Source organism: Notechis scutatus, chromosome 1, assembly GCF_049901735.1.
Source record: "Notechis scutatus isolate UNSWTSFEM ecotype Mainland chromosome 1, rNotScu1.2, whole genome shotgun sequence".
NCBI classification, from domain to species: Eukaryota; Metazoa; Chordata; class Lepidosauria; order Squamata; family Elapidae; genus Notechis; species Notechis scutatus.
Genome location: NC_142009.1, coordinates 78,188,702 through 78,202,642, shown reverse-complemented (window position 1 = coordinate 78,202,642; position 13,941 = coordinate 78,188,702). Strand labels below are relative to the sequence as shown.

Sequence of the window (13,941 nt, the reverse complement as noted above, 5' to 3'; positions counted from 1 at the left end):
TATACCATTATCAATACAATTAGATGTTTTATCCAAAGTCACTGGTATAACTGTCATGAATTAAGTATATATAGCTTCTCAGTTATTGGAAAATTCATACAGCATTGCTTAGTTTTGATTCTCTTATGATTTCCTCTGCTTTCTTTTTGAATTATATGGGAAATTAGGTGCCCATGGGTTTTCCATCTCTAGATGGCTAAACGTGTTTTGTTGGTTTCATACTGTGACTGACTTTTAAAAGCTTTCCATTTCATAAGTGTAAGGAGCCTATCTTGGATAGATTATTTCTAATCTAGGTAAGGCTGGGCTTTTTTTTTCTCTACATGACTTTTAGCCTCTTAAATAACCAGCAAACAAATGAGATAGCAACTCTTATCTTTGCTTATAAGGATAGATAATGAAACTGTTTATTACTCTTTTAGCTCTGGAGATTACTTTCCTTCTCTTCTAGTTTAAACTTGGCTCATACCACTGTACTCTTATCCTGTAGAAGAATTGTAAGAAACATCTGCCAACTATTAATAGAATAGTTTCATTTTTTTAAAGAGAGGGTAATAGCAGTGGAGTTCTCTTATCTGTTGGACCTCATTCATGTCCTACAATAATGATACAAGTCGGATATCTGACGTAGTTTGCCCTTTAACAGAATTTTGATTCAGTTCCTTTGACTCGCACACTAAAAAGCCAATCTAAATCAATACATAACAAAAAAAAATTAAACTGTAACTAGCTTGGGAAATCAGTCTGAAAGCTAAACACTTTCTAAAAGAACTGGGATCAAAGGGAAAGTGATGGTTGTTCACTATGGAGTCAGAACTGCTGATCTTTTAAGAAGGTGTGTGAATTAATACGCAGGCTTTACCTTCGTAGGCAAATCTTTCTATTATTATTAGATTTATGCCCATACACGTTATGCACATCTTTAAGAATAATATCACCCATAAACATGTAGAAAGTGTTCATCAACATCCTAGCCAGATGTTTGGGGTTCATTTATTCATTTTACGTTTCACCTTTCTATTTGCTGTATTTGGATAAAGTAGTTAATAGCAAGTAAAATACAAAAAGAAACATTAACGTTATTAACAATTGCATTATTGTTTGAAATGCTTGGTATGGTGGAAAATTTTTCAGCAACCGGGAACCACACTTTTAAGGATATTATTTTCCTGACGCAGAACTGCAGTGAAGGAGGTTATGTAATATAATCCCTTCAGTAATACATGCAATATTTGGAGGGGAGGTAATCTCAAGTGGGCAAAGGCACTCTAAGATGTTTCCCTTTTATACTTTACTCACTGGACACGCACTCAAACACACATACACACTGTACCATGGCAATGGTTTATTGGTTGGATGTGTCTTAAACTCTGCAGAAATTAGTTCACGTAACAGCTGATAACAATGAAATGGAAAGAAATAAGGAATTCTTGTCCTTGCCTGGGCTTTCAAACACACAAGAAGAAGTGCCTGAAGACAAGTCCTGGTTCCAGCCACAAGTAAAAACAGGTTTTTACTTCATGTTAAGATAGGCAGGATATACAGTCTATAAAGCAAGTTTTTCTGGCTTAGCAATGTTCATTATTGCAATAGCATACTGCTGCTGAAAGGCAATACGATGAAGCTCTATAGTTTCAATGTAAAATGATATGTAAGAATGAGACCGTCCTGCTCTGTTGAAATCATTGGCACTGATGCTGTGTACAGATTTGAATGGAATTTGGACTGTGACTTTGAGATGTAAACTTTTACCTAATGTGCTCACCAAAACAGAACATTTCGGTTGATGTGACAGTAAGGCTGGGATCATTACTTCCACGTCCTAATATGACTGATTTTGGCACAGCCTACTTGGTGACCTTAGACATAGTAGTTTATAAATTATGCTTTCTATTTTAGTATTAGATATGAAGCCAGGCACTATAGTTTGATCAACACATACAGCACATGGGAAACTCAGCCATGAGCACATGTGATTTGCCATTTTTAAGAGCTAATTTATATATATGGATATGTCCCTTTTTATTCTGGATTTATTCATAGAATATAGCTTTTCCCAGCTTACAAATATACCCCTTCATTTAATGAGGGTTCAAAGTTATGACAGTGCTGAAAAAGTCATTTATGACCTATCCTTGAAGTTACAACCATTATAGTCACATAATCACAATTCGGGCACTTGGCAACTGGTTTACATTTATCATAGTTGCAATGTCTTGTGATCACACGATCTCTTAAAAATGATAGCTTCCAGTGATTGCTTCTTTCTAGTGCAGTCAAATAAAAACGCTTGAGTAAAATTACCTCATTGAAAGATTTTCAAGCTCTGTTGCAGCCTCTCCATATATTTGACTGCTGTTTTATCAGCTTGAAGTCACACAAATTCACCATTTACTTATGTATGAGATGTAGCTTCTTCAAAGCTGGTTTTCAAAGAGATTGATTATACGCCTCCAAGTGATTGTTGACTCTTAGTGATGACAGATGGATTGTTTTGATGATCCAAAGAGATACACAAAATTCAAGTTTGTTGTAGTAATTTGGAATTAACATCACAGTATCCACCAGTTATCATATTGCTCCTTCATATCTTCACTTTCTTGCAAATGTATCTGTAGATATTTTAGCTAGGTTACTCCTGGCATTGCATTTCTATATTTTCAGAATGTTGTTAAACCATAACTACACATCTTGACACAACTCTTCAAATATCTTTTAAAAATATCTTTAGTTACCAAAAACTAGTGGGCATTTTTCTTTTTTATTCAATAGTTAGTCAGAGGTGTCCATGGGTCCCAGTGCTTTCATCAAAATGGTGAAAGCAGCATTTTTACACTGCAGTGCATATTCTCTCTTTTCATAAATGAGAGTGATATCAAACATATAAAATTCATGCCACTGCATTGCTGTTTATCATTTCTCATTCACATCCCCCTTATATTCACATCCCCCTTATATACTTGTGTGCAACATTGCAGTGCAAGTATAAAAAAGAAGACCATGACATCTCAACGTGTTTCATCACTTTGGTGTCATCATTATAGGAAAGGATGACTACAAGTACAGGTGCTTTACCAGGAAAATGCTCCCCCTGCCCCAGTCCCTGTGGATCAGGTGCTACAACAGATACAATTGCTTTACTCTTCAAGGTGGCCCATAATTTATCCTATTGTGCATTGTGAAATGTCTTTTTTGAATGCTTCGCATATCTTTATGATGTGTTCTATGGGAATAATATACACATGTACCATAATTCCATGAAAAGATGACATGCTTCTTGACTAATTTCTAAATATATGCATTCTGATTCATATTATTTGTATTCCAACTTATTTCATAGTTTCAAATCAGCTTACGAGTATCTCAATTAAAGAGGATACCCTTTGAAGCATCTATGACTAAAAACGACAGTCAAACTTGGTTTGAATACTGTGCTTCTTTGTACCTTTCTGTTGTCAGCAGATATCTAAAGCAGACAAATCCATTTTTGCTACTTATAAAAGGGTCCTAAATTGAGACGGATTCTGCTATAGGCTCTGAAAGGTGAAAAAGCCTTTGAACATTCTGTTACCAACAGATAAGCAGGACCACACATTCAGAATTTCTAATACTCGAAACAGTCTGGTATTTCCACCCGCCCTATATTTAAGACATCTCACTCACTTTATGGTGTTTCCCAGCACTATTTTATTTGAAAAGTCAAACTTGAAGAACAGCTGCTCTGCTGCAGTCCTGTGTGCACAGCACATCAACATGTACATTAAAATATAATTTAAAAATGAAGGGCAAAATAAAATAAATATAACATTTTGCTGAACACAGAAACAAACACCAAGAAGCACACTACAGTAGCTAATGCAGTTTCTTGCTCTTTTGTGTATGCAGGCTCAATTAATACAAATATCTCAAACTGTGCTTAGCACCTAAAATGGTGTTACTCCTCAACAACAAAATATCTGTAGGATGTAATACCCTGAATTTCACAGTTTCTCCCCAAGAATAAATGAAAAATGATGCAGTTTCTCCTGCATCCTTTCAGCAGGTGGAAAAAAATCCATTCTGAAAATAAAAGACAAGTAAAGTGCTTATACAATCTTTAGAATACAATTCAGAACTGAATGCTCCAAAGGCCACAGATTCCAAAGGTTTAGGGTGCAATCCTATACTAACATACTTGAAAAAAGTCACATTATGAAACTTACTTCCAAATAAAGTATAGGATTGTACTATTGAGCATGCTTAAATCTGCACTTGGTTACAGCCAATGGAGACAATCTGAGTTAATGATGGTTATGAAGCATCGGTGATTTATAAAATGTACCAATTTTTTCAATCATCTTTCAAGACTTTTAAGGAAATTGTATACATGCTTGCTCCCTGTGATACAAGAAATAATACAAACTTTGCTTGCTGAACTCTTCTGCAATTTTTTTTCTCTTGGGCAGTACATGGTTTTAACAGCCTGTGACAATAAGCTATTATTTTAACATTAAACCAGTAAACAAAAGATCACTATCTCAAGTTGATATAATAGGAAACTCTGTAACAGCTTATGAAACACAGTGCTTGTATTCATTCATGTAGTTATGAATGTGTCAGTGGAAGAATAGGATTGAAGTCCTACCTTCCGGTTCCCCCTCAAACTTCCAGACGAGTCTATATGTATAGTGTTTCAGTGCTACCAACTACAGAGTCACCTTCCATTAAAAAATATCCCCTTTTCCAAGATGAGATTGTGCATTTTTGATCAAAAAAGGAGGCCTTATCAGATAGGACCCTTCAAGATTGTTTTGTCAATGAGCACAACTCTAATCTCCTTTCTATACTTTCATCTGGTCCAAACTCATAACATAATTATTTTCCTTTAATAACACAGGTATGTTTTCAGCTCTTCCCCCACCCCCTCTTCATTCCTCATAGGACGCTGTTTTCATGGTCTCACACATCATTACATCTTCAACTCTTTGGAGACAGCTAATGACAGTGGTGACAATACACCAAACATAGATGCTGGTAGAGCTGATATCTAAAATCGAATCTGTTACAAAAAGTGGTCTTACAGAGCATCTATAATTCCAAAAAAAGCATCTGGATTAAAGGACGAGGGGAGAGAACACAATATCAGCAATTGATACAGTACTTAAATAATAAGCAATACAGCAGTTGAAAAATATGGCATGTTTCTGAGTATTTGCCATCCTGTTGGTAAATGTAAAAAAACAGAACCCAAAAATATCTGAAAGCAAAGAACAACTTTGCCTTAAACTGAAGTTTTGCTGATTAAAACAATGTATGTGCCAGGAGTCCTGCAACATTAACAATATAGACCAGCCTCTCTGATCAATATATTGGGCAAATGTTTTCTTTTTATTTAAGCAGGCCATTTTGGGACCATTATAACCTCGTTGAGGTCAATCTTTTCATCCCCCTTCGCTGGGCCAGGTTGGAGGACAATACCGGTTCCAGCCTTGGTGCTTGAGGCGTTTGGTTTAAAGCAAAGTAGGTGGCTGCCATGGCACCCTGCAAAATTAAAAAAAGAGGGAGATTATGTAGTATTTCAGAAAAATCACATTTTCCCTCTTCCTAGGAAAAGGCATGGCTGCTTTAAAGAGGCGCAGATGTGCTACATTCATGCTCCTGTAATCCAAAGCATCTTTTCAAAACTGAATCTGATATACTGCTCAAAACTAATATACTGGAATTGGGGTGGCCAGCAAATTACATTTTACCCTTCCTATTTTACCAGAAAAATGTAGTTTTATATACAATGCACATAGATATCTTTTGTGCACAATACTTTTGACAGTGTTAGGCAAGAGGCAAAGGAGTTGCAAGCAAGAAATGCAACAATTTATACCAGAGGATGCGAAATAGCTTGCCAGTAGCTTTACTGGTTACCACTATTATGATGCATCAGGTTCAAAAAGGATGGATCTGCCAGCCTCCTAGTGACTTCATAACCAATTCCACTGAGCCATCTGGGAATCCTTCAAGTTAATTGATCACATGCATGTCTGCCATTGATGGATGAAAGGAGAATGGCTTCAAGCCTTTGTAATGGGTGAGACTAGGAGGGCTCTCTGGATTGGGCCTGCAGGTTCTTATCACCTGCATACCTTCAGCATGCATCTGACCTAAAGCTCCAAACACTAACACTATCCCAAAAAGTTGTGCCTAAAACCATCTAGACAATTACATGCCTTAATCAAGACAACAATGGGCAAGGAAGCCATGTCTCCAGACAAAAAGAGGATGACTTTCATAGATAGTCCATTTAAGTGAGAGGAGATAGGTCTCACAGGCAACCTAGCAACTAGAGGTTATTCCCCTTTACAAACTCAATGTAAACTGCTCCAAACTTGATTGCAGAAAGTACAACTTCAGCAACAGAGTGGTCAATGCCTGGAATGCACTACCTGACTCTGTTGTTAGATCCTCCAACACCCACTCCTTTAACTTTAACTATCCACTATTGACCTCACCCCATTCCTAAGAGGTCTGTAAGGGGCGTGAATAAGTGCATAATTGTGCCTCCCATCCCTATCCTATTGTCTCCATTTATTCATACCTAATTCCGGTATTCATACTCATGTTTATTCTTATACTTATCATCTTGTAAGCAATTGACAAATCAAATCAATCAATCAATCAATAAGAAAGATACACTTCCCAGATATTGTTTGGCTGACGGGTTATTTTGGTTTGTGAGAAGAAAATATTCTCCCTCTCAACTAGAGCTTTCAAGCTGGTCCTTAAACTACTTGGCCCACGCTAAGCAAAATGGGCAGTGCTTACCTCCATTTCCTACCAAAGGAGCCAGTGTTGTCTGAAGAAGTTTCTGTGGTCATATGGCCAGCATGACTATATACCGAGGCAGATGGAGTGCTGTCACCTTCCCATCAAAGTGTACCTCTTTATCTACTTGCATTTGAATGTTTTGAAACTGCTAGGTTGGCAGGACCTGGGGCAGGAATGGGAGCAAACCCCATCACGATGCTTGGGTCTCAAACTGCCAAATGTCTGCTCAACATACCCAGCATCTTAAGCACTAGGCCACTGTGTCCCTCTTCCTACCAGTTCATTATCCTAACTGACAAATAATTCATGTCAGAGATCTGCAACTTTTTAGAATCTGAGGATCGTTGCATGATTACTGTGTTCCTTCTTCCTCAAAAAATGATTTCTGAGATTAGCAGATTTTGGCAGTTCACGTCAACTTTACACTAAGCCCATCCTGACAGATATTGACATTTCCTCATAAGATTGCATGAATATAAGTGACCTTGTAAGAATTAGGTTATTTATTAAAAAAAAACAATTTTAAGATTTTTTTTGGGGGGGGAGCAGGAGAGAATTAAAAATTCTAGGGCAAAATGAAATAATGTTGCTGGTTCTGATTGTATGTAAAATCAGGTTAATTATTTAGGCATCTTAGGAGACCATCGCCAAACTTTCTATGTCTAGGAATCAAAAGGGGCAGCATTTAGACCAGTGGTGGGATTCAAATTTTTTTACTACTGGTTCTGTGGGCGTGGCTTGGTGGGCATGGCAGGGGAAGGATACTGTAAAATCCCCATTCTTTCCCCACCCCACTAACCTGCTTTCCAGCTCCGTTCTCCTGTGCAGGGCAACAAAAGAAGACCCAACCAATCAGGAGGCAGAGAATAGATGGGGGCAGGGCCAGTCAGAAGTGGTATTCCGAACTGCTCAAAATTTCTTCTACCAGTTCTCCGAACTACTCAAAATTTCCACTACCGGTTCTCCAGAACTGGTCAGAACCTGCTGAATACCACCTCTGATTCAGACATACCTTTACAAGGTGGACATCTTGTCTGCTGAGTTGATTCTGGGAGAGATACTCCTTGTTTACTATCCATGGATGCCTTATAACTTGGGCTGCAGTTAAGCGCTGATGGGGATCTACGTGAAGCATTTTTGACACAATATCCTGAAAAAAAAAATATAGAGAGAAGATTAAATTAATGTTATTTCACTAAAAATAATAAGCACTCTGGATAATTATGATTATGATTTCAGGTGTGGATGTTAGGAACGGAAAATGGCTTAAGTCAGCCCATAACAATCACTCTACATCTTTTTAAGGTAATTAAATTCTTCTGATGTTAGGAGGAAAGAGAAAAGCAAACACTTCAGAGCCTCAAAATGTTCCTTATCAGGATATTATATTAAAACTGTATTCATAAGAAAAAAAGAGCTTTAATTCTGATTTCTTGGAAGATGAAGCTAAAGATTATTCATGTGGCTTGGGTTGCAACATTATTGATCTGACACGAGTTTTGCCTTGCCTACAAAAGAATAAACGATGTATTTTCTGCTACTTTAATAATAAATAGGATCTATTTATTGAGATAGGGAGACAGTTTGGTGTAGTTCCGTGATGGCGAACCTATGGCACAGGTGGCATGTAGAGCCCACTCTGAGCACATGAGCTGTCGCCACAGCTCAGCTCCGCTCCACTGCAAATGCATGCACGTGACTCCTGCTGGCCAGAGTCTTTGGGTCTCTGTCACGCATGCACAGGAGGCAGGTGCATGCAGGGAATGCCATGCATGTATGGGGATGCACATGCATGTGCAGGGATGGTGCATATGTAGGGGACATGCTCACATCCATGGGGGCAGGGGGCATGTGTGGGACATGCATGCATGTGTGGGGATATATATATATGTGCGGGGATGTGCACACATGTGCGGGGGATGCACACATATTGCATTTTGAGGATGTGTGCACACGTGCTTTGGGCATTCAATGCCGAAAAGGTTAGCCATCACTGGTGTAGTTCTTAAGGCACCTGGCTGGAAATTAAGAAACAGTCAGTTTAATCCTACGTTAGATATAGAGTAGCTGGATGACTTTGGCCTAGTCACTCTCTCATAGCAGTAAGAACGAGACAATGACTAACCACGTCTGAAATTTTGTCGAGCTAACTGCAGATTGTACAGACAATCGCCAGAAATCAACATAGAAGGAAGGGAGGAAGAAAATTGGAGAAGTTCACTTTATTAGTGATATGTATCACATATGACCTTGCCCATCCATAACTCTAATTTGAATTGAAATATATTATAGGTCCTCATTTAGCAGCTGCCTTGGAGAGAGACTGTTCACAGTTCCAACAGTAATTAAAAAGTAATTTTGTGACTTATGTCTGCATTTATGACCTGAGTTTTCTCTGGTTTTGCCATTACAGTTAGTATGCCTTGCCCTGTCTCTGACTTGTTCCCCGCTCCCCCACCCCCTTGCTCAGATAAGCTATAGTATCTTTTCCTAAACTGCTTTTCTCTATGGTGCAACATGTCCCTTAAATGTGCTAACTACAAGTTAACAAGCTTAACTCTATTATCTTAATTGATTAGAATCCCCCAGTTCATTGGTGCTGTTGGCTGACAGGGACAAGACCCTAATCAATTTCACAGTGAAGAGTTTTTGTCTTCTAAGCGGTTGCAGTAAAGAGTATGCTAGGAAAACAGTTAAACTAGTGCATTGCTTTTGATGTTCATTCCCCATTGTTGGCCTGCTTCTTCTTTTGTAATCCCTTTCTCTTCAATGAACGTAACAAACAATAATTCTCTTCTTGCTAATTATCCTAGCCCCGGGGTCAGCATTCCAAAGGGTGTGCGAATTGGGGAAAAAGGATTATAAGATTCTCCCTTTTAACCACCTTCCTCATAAGTCAAATTCCAGAAATCTTCCCCACCATTTGATCTTACTCTGTTATTTGGAGCCATATTCTACTAATTTTGTAAAGCAAAGAAAAACTAAAATAAAATTGTAAGCACATTTTTTTTTACTTAGTAATCACTTAATGACCAAGTTGCTGGTTCCAATTGTGGTCATTAAATGAAGACTAGATGTACTGCTAGTTACAATTTCTCTCTAAAAGCATGTTTTCAAATTAATTTTAAGACTTAGAAAAAATGAGTCAAGAATTGTGTTACAATATTCAATACTGTGGCAACTGGTAGATCACTAATCAAGTGGTAATCCTATACCCATTAATGTGAAAACAAAACTCATTGAATTCACTGAGAATTACTTTGAATACACCTATATAAGACTTATAAAGTTTGATGTATACAATATACTTCCTTGGGACATGCAACTTGGGGGAATGTGTGTCAAAATCTGCAACTATATCAAACTCCTCAAACATCCAAAATGTAGGATAATGAACTTCATGTAGATTCACAACAGCATCTGACCATTCATTGCTGAAAACAAGCTGCTTGATAAATCAGACTTTGACCTGATTCAGTGGGTTAGAGTTTACTTTTGCCAAAGTGGAAAAAAAGATTGAAACAGCTCCTTCTGCTTTTTTCTTTGTCTGTACTAATTCTGAACTGCACTGAAGTTTAGAAACCCAAAAGGCTGTTAAGATATTTAAATGAAGATAAATATAATCAAGTCATTCATTTAGTTCTAATTTAAAGAAAACTTAAGACACACATTGCTGTCCTGTGATTGTTTCCAAACTATTGTAATAATGCTACAAAATATGGCACCTGTGCAATACATGAGATCAACCAGGCATTTTAGATGTAATGCATATTCAATGTTGTGATTAATCTTTAATAATTTCAGTTAATTGTTCTACTGTTATGGACAATCAGAAAAATTTGCAAACACGATAGTCCTTATTGAGGCATTCCAACTTACAAGATGTAATTATGCTTATTTATATAGTTGCTATTGGGTTTTTAAAGAAACTGCTGTAATATATTGTTGTTCATTTTATCTGCATTCATTTAAAATAAATGGAGGCCAATCATGAGCAACACAAGCAAAACAAATGGATGACAATCACAAGCACCATATTATGATGCATTATTTTACCTTTGCAGCATCAGATATGGAATCCCAGTTCCCTCCTGCTAGAGCATATTTTCCACTGCCAATTCTAGCCAGAATTTCCTCTGGAGTATCATCTGGTCCATTTGCAAAAGGGGTGAACCTTTTAAGCAATAAATAATATGTGAAACCGCTGTAGCATTATCAAAGCATAATATATCTGGTTTGCATACAAATAGCCTCCCTCAATGTTGTGCTCTTTATGTGTGTAGACCTCCAATTCCTAATCTCTCAGCTGGCCAGCACCTTCTTCGGAGTAGCACCCTTTGGAGAAAAAAACAGCATAGCCTCCACTATTCTTGTAGCTCTGACAGAAGCTAGCATGCTTCTTTTTGGAATCCCTTTTAAAAATTCTGGTTCAGGCATTTTTCTTCTCTTTTTTTCATTTCAAATCAAGTTTTTAAATCTTCTATACTACAGTATCAACAAAAATAGACATATTGTGTTTATAAGGTAAATTTGTCCTAGATTTTAGCTTTTTTAAAATTGTTCTAAGAAGCAGAATGAAATATATCTAATACCGTGTTTCTCACATAATAAGGCCGGGCCTTATTTTTTGAGCCCGAAAAAACGGCTAGGCCGTCTTTTCGGGGTGACTTAATTCCCCCCTTGCATCCTCGCCAACAGCCGCTCCTAAAGGGTGATCATGGCGAAGCACAGAGAGCTCCCTACTCCCACCTTTGCTGCAGACACCTTTGGCACCCGCCGCTGTTGCTTTCCCTTCTGCCCATTCCGCCACCACGTTTGGAGCTGGTGCTTCCATGTTTGGAGTGCCGCCGCCATTTGGAGCTCCAAACGCAGAAGTGGCAGCTCCAAACATGACGGCGGGCGATATTTTGGTCCGCGCGGTTCAGAGCGAGCAAGAGAGGGAGACTGCGATGCCTCCATCTGAGATGGCAACCTCACTAGTGGATCACAACGTGGCTGGAAGCCCGAATCGGCGGGATACGATGACAATCTTTTTGGAGCGAGAGGAAAGGGAGAGAAGAGTTGCAGGCGTAATTTGCAGGAGGAAGTGGGTGTACCCTCGGCAGGTAGCCCAAGAAAGAAGGGCCGGTAGGCAACGGAGAGCGTCCCATAGCTCCAGAAGCAGCCTAGAGACGCGCCCGGGAAGAGGCACAGATGCTGCCTTGTAGTCCCCAAACCAACTCCAAACGCGAACGTGTTCCAAGCGGGCCGGTCGCTAAAGAGCCAGAAAGCAGCAAGGCGCCAGGTGGAAAGGACAGGGTCACAATCACACGGAGATGCCCAGAGAGCGGAGCGCACATAACTAAAGGCGGCGCACGCAGTTGGTTTGGGGACTACAAGGCAGCATCTGCGCCTCTTCCCGGCGCGTCTCTAGGCTGCTTCCGGAGCTACGGGACGCTCTCCGTTGCCTACCAGCCCTTCTTCCTTGGGCTCCCTGCCGTGGGGTCACCTACTTCCTCCTGCAAATTACGCCTCGCAACTCTTCTCTCCCTTTCCTCGCTCCAAAAAGATCGCCATCGTGTCCCGCCGATTCGGGCTTCCAGCCATGTTGTGATCCACTAGTGAGGTTGCCATCTCGGATGGAGGCATCGCAGTCTCCCTCTCTTGCTCGCTCTGAACTCAAGGCTGGACCAAAATAAAAAGATCGCCCGCCGTCATGTTTGGAGCTGCCACTCCGCGTTTGAGCTCCAAATGGCGGCGGCACTCAACACGGAAGCGCCAGCTCCAAACGTGGCGGCGGAATGGGCAGAAGGGAAAGCAACAGCGGCGGTGCCTAAGGTGTCTGCAGCAAAGGTGTTTGGTGGGAGTAGGGAGCTCCCAGCGTCGCCATGATCGCCCGTTAGGAGCGGCTGGTGGTGAGGAATTCCTGCCCGCCGGCGCTCCTAACGACAAGTCTCCTGCCCTTCCCCTTATTTTGCATATTTTAAGATAGGCCTAAATTTGGGGGGAGGGGCTTATTTGATTTTATGCCCCAAAAACATGCTGGGCCTTCCTATTGGTGGAGGCCGTATTGTTGGAGAAACACGGTATATCTAAATATATCTAAAAGCCAAAACTTGAAGTCCTAAAAAAAGGTGGGCAGGATTGGATACAATTCCTATAAGATACAGTTCCTTTTTCTTTTGTGATACAAAGTGACACTTAAGAGCCATTATTATAAAACTTTTTACTATGAAAGATTTTATAATACTAGTATAACAAAATGTGATGGTCATCAAACGAAGTATACATCTTCTCTATAAAATCTACATATTTTGATAAACATACAGTATTTACTTTCTTTAATTTCAAAACATAGTCATTTCAAGATGGACATCAACTGGAATAAACAACTGCAAATAATATGCCGTAACTTGCCTTTAATTAACCTGGCCATTTCAGTCATGAATCTTTAGCACCCAACTATGGCTCAGTGACTAAGACGCTGAGGTTGTCTATCAGAAAGGTCAACAGTTTGGTGGTTCGAATGCCTAGCACCATGTAATGGAGTGAGCTCCCGTTACTTGTCACAACTTCTGCTAGCAGTTTGAAAGCATGTAAAAATGCAAATAGAAAAATAGGGACCGTTTTGGTGGGAAGGTAACAGCGTTCTGTGTGCCTTCGACATTTAGTCATGCCAGCCACATGACCATGGAGATGTCTTCGGACAGCGCTGGCTCTTTGGCTTTGTAACGGAGAAGAGCACTACTCCCTAGAGCTGGAAATGACTAGCATGTATGTGCAAGGGGAACCTTTATCTTAGTAATTTAAGTGGTGTTCACTATAATGTCTAGATTGTGTTTCTGTCTTTATATTGCTGTTCATTGGCTTCAAAGATTGACCAGGATACAGATATTAAGAAATTTTTGCACTTACCCTGCTAACATGGTATACAGCAAAATGCCCAAACTCCAGATATCACAGGCTGCATCATAACCCTGCCGTTTCAGGACCTGCATAAAGGAAACATAAGTATATTTTACTACTTTTGAGAGTTGCTGAAAATTTAACTGTTGCTTGCTTCACATTTAGGCATATGTTCCCTCATGCCAATAGGTCCTGGGTCCAGCTCAAAGTTCTACTTTTAACCTTTGAAGTTGTTCATGGCTTGGTTCCAGGGTGGTT

General features: G+C 39.5%; 1 protein-coding gene across 1 annotated transcript in view; it reads right to left on the bottom strand.

The window, feature by feature from the left end:
- Positions 1–3,663: 3,663 nt before the first annotated feature.
- LOC113417040 (ribosomal protein S6 kinase alpha-2) overlaps positions 3,664–13,941 on the bottom strand; it is a 68,931-nt gene continuing 58,653 nt past the window's right edge. The window contains exons 13-16 of the mRNA XM_087969069.1: positions 13,693–13,769; positions 10,855–10,972; positions 7,811–7,948; positions 3,664–5,520 (exon numbers count right to left, since the gene is read on the bottom strand). Coding sequence (XP_087825195.1) covers positions 5,395–5,520; positions 7,811–7,948; positions 10,855–10,972; positions 13,693–13,769 — 459 coding nt within the window. The 3' untranslated portion in view covers positions 3,664–5,394. The remainder of the gene's footprint in view (positions 5,521–7,810; positions 7,949–10,854; positions 10,973–13,692; positions 13,770–13,941) is intronic.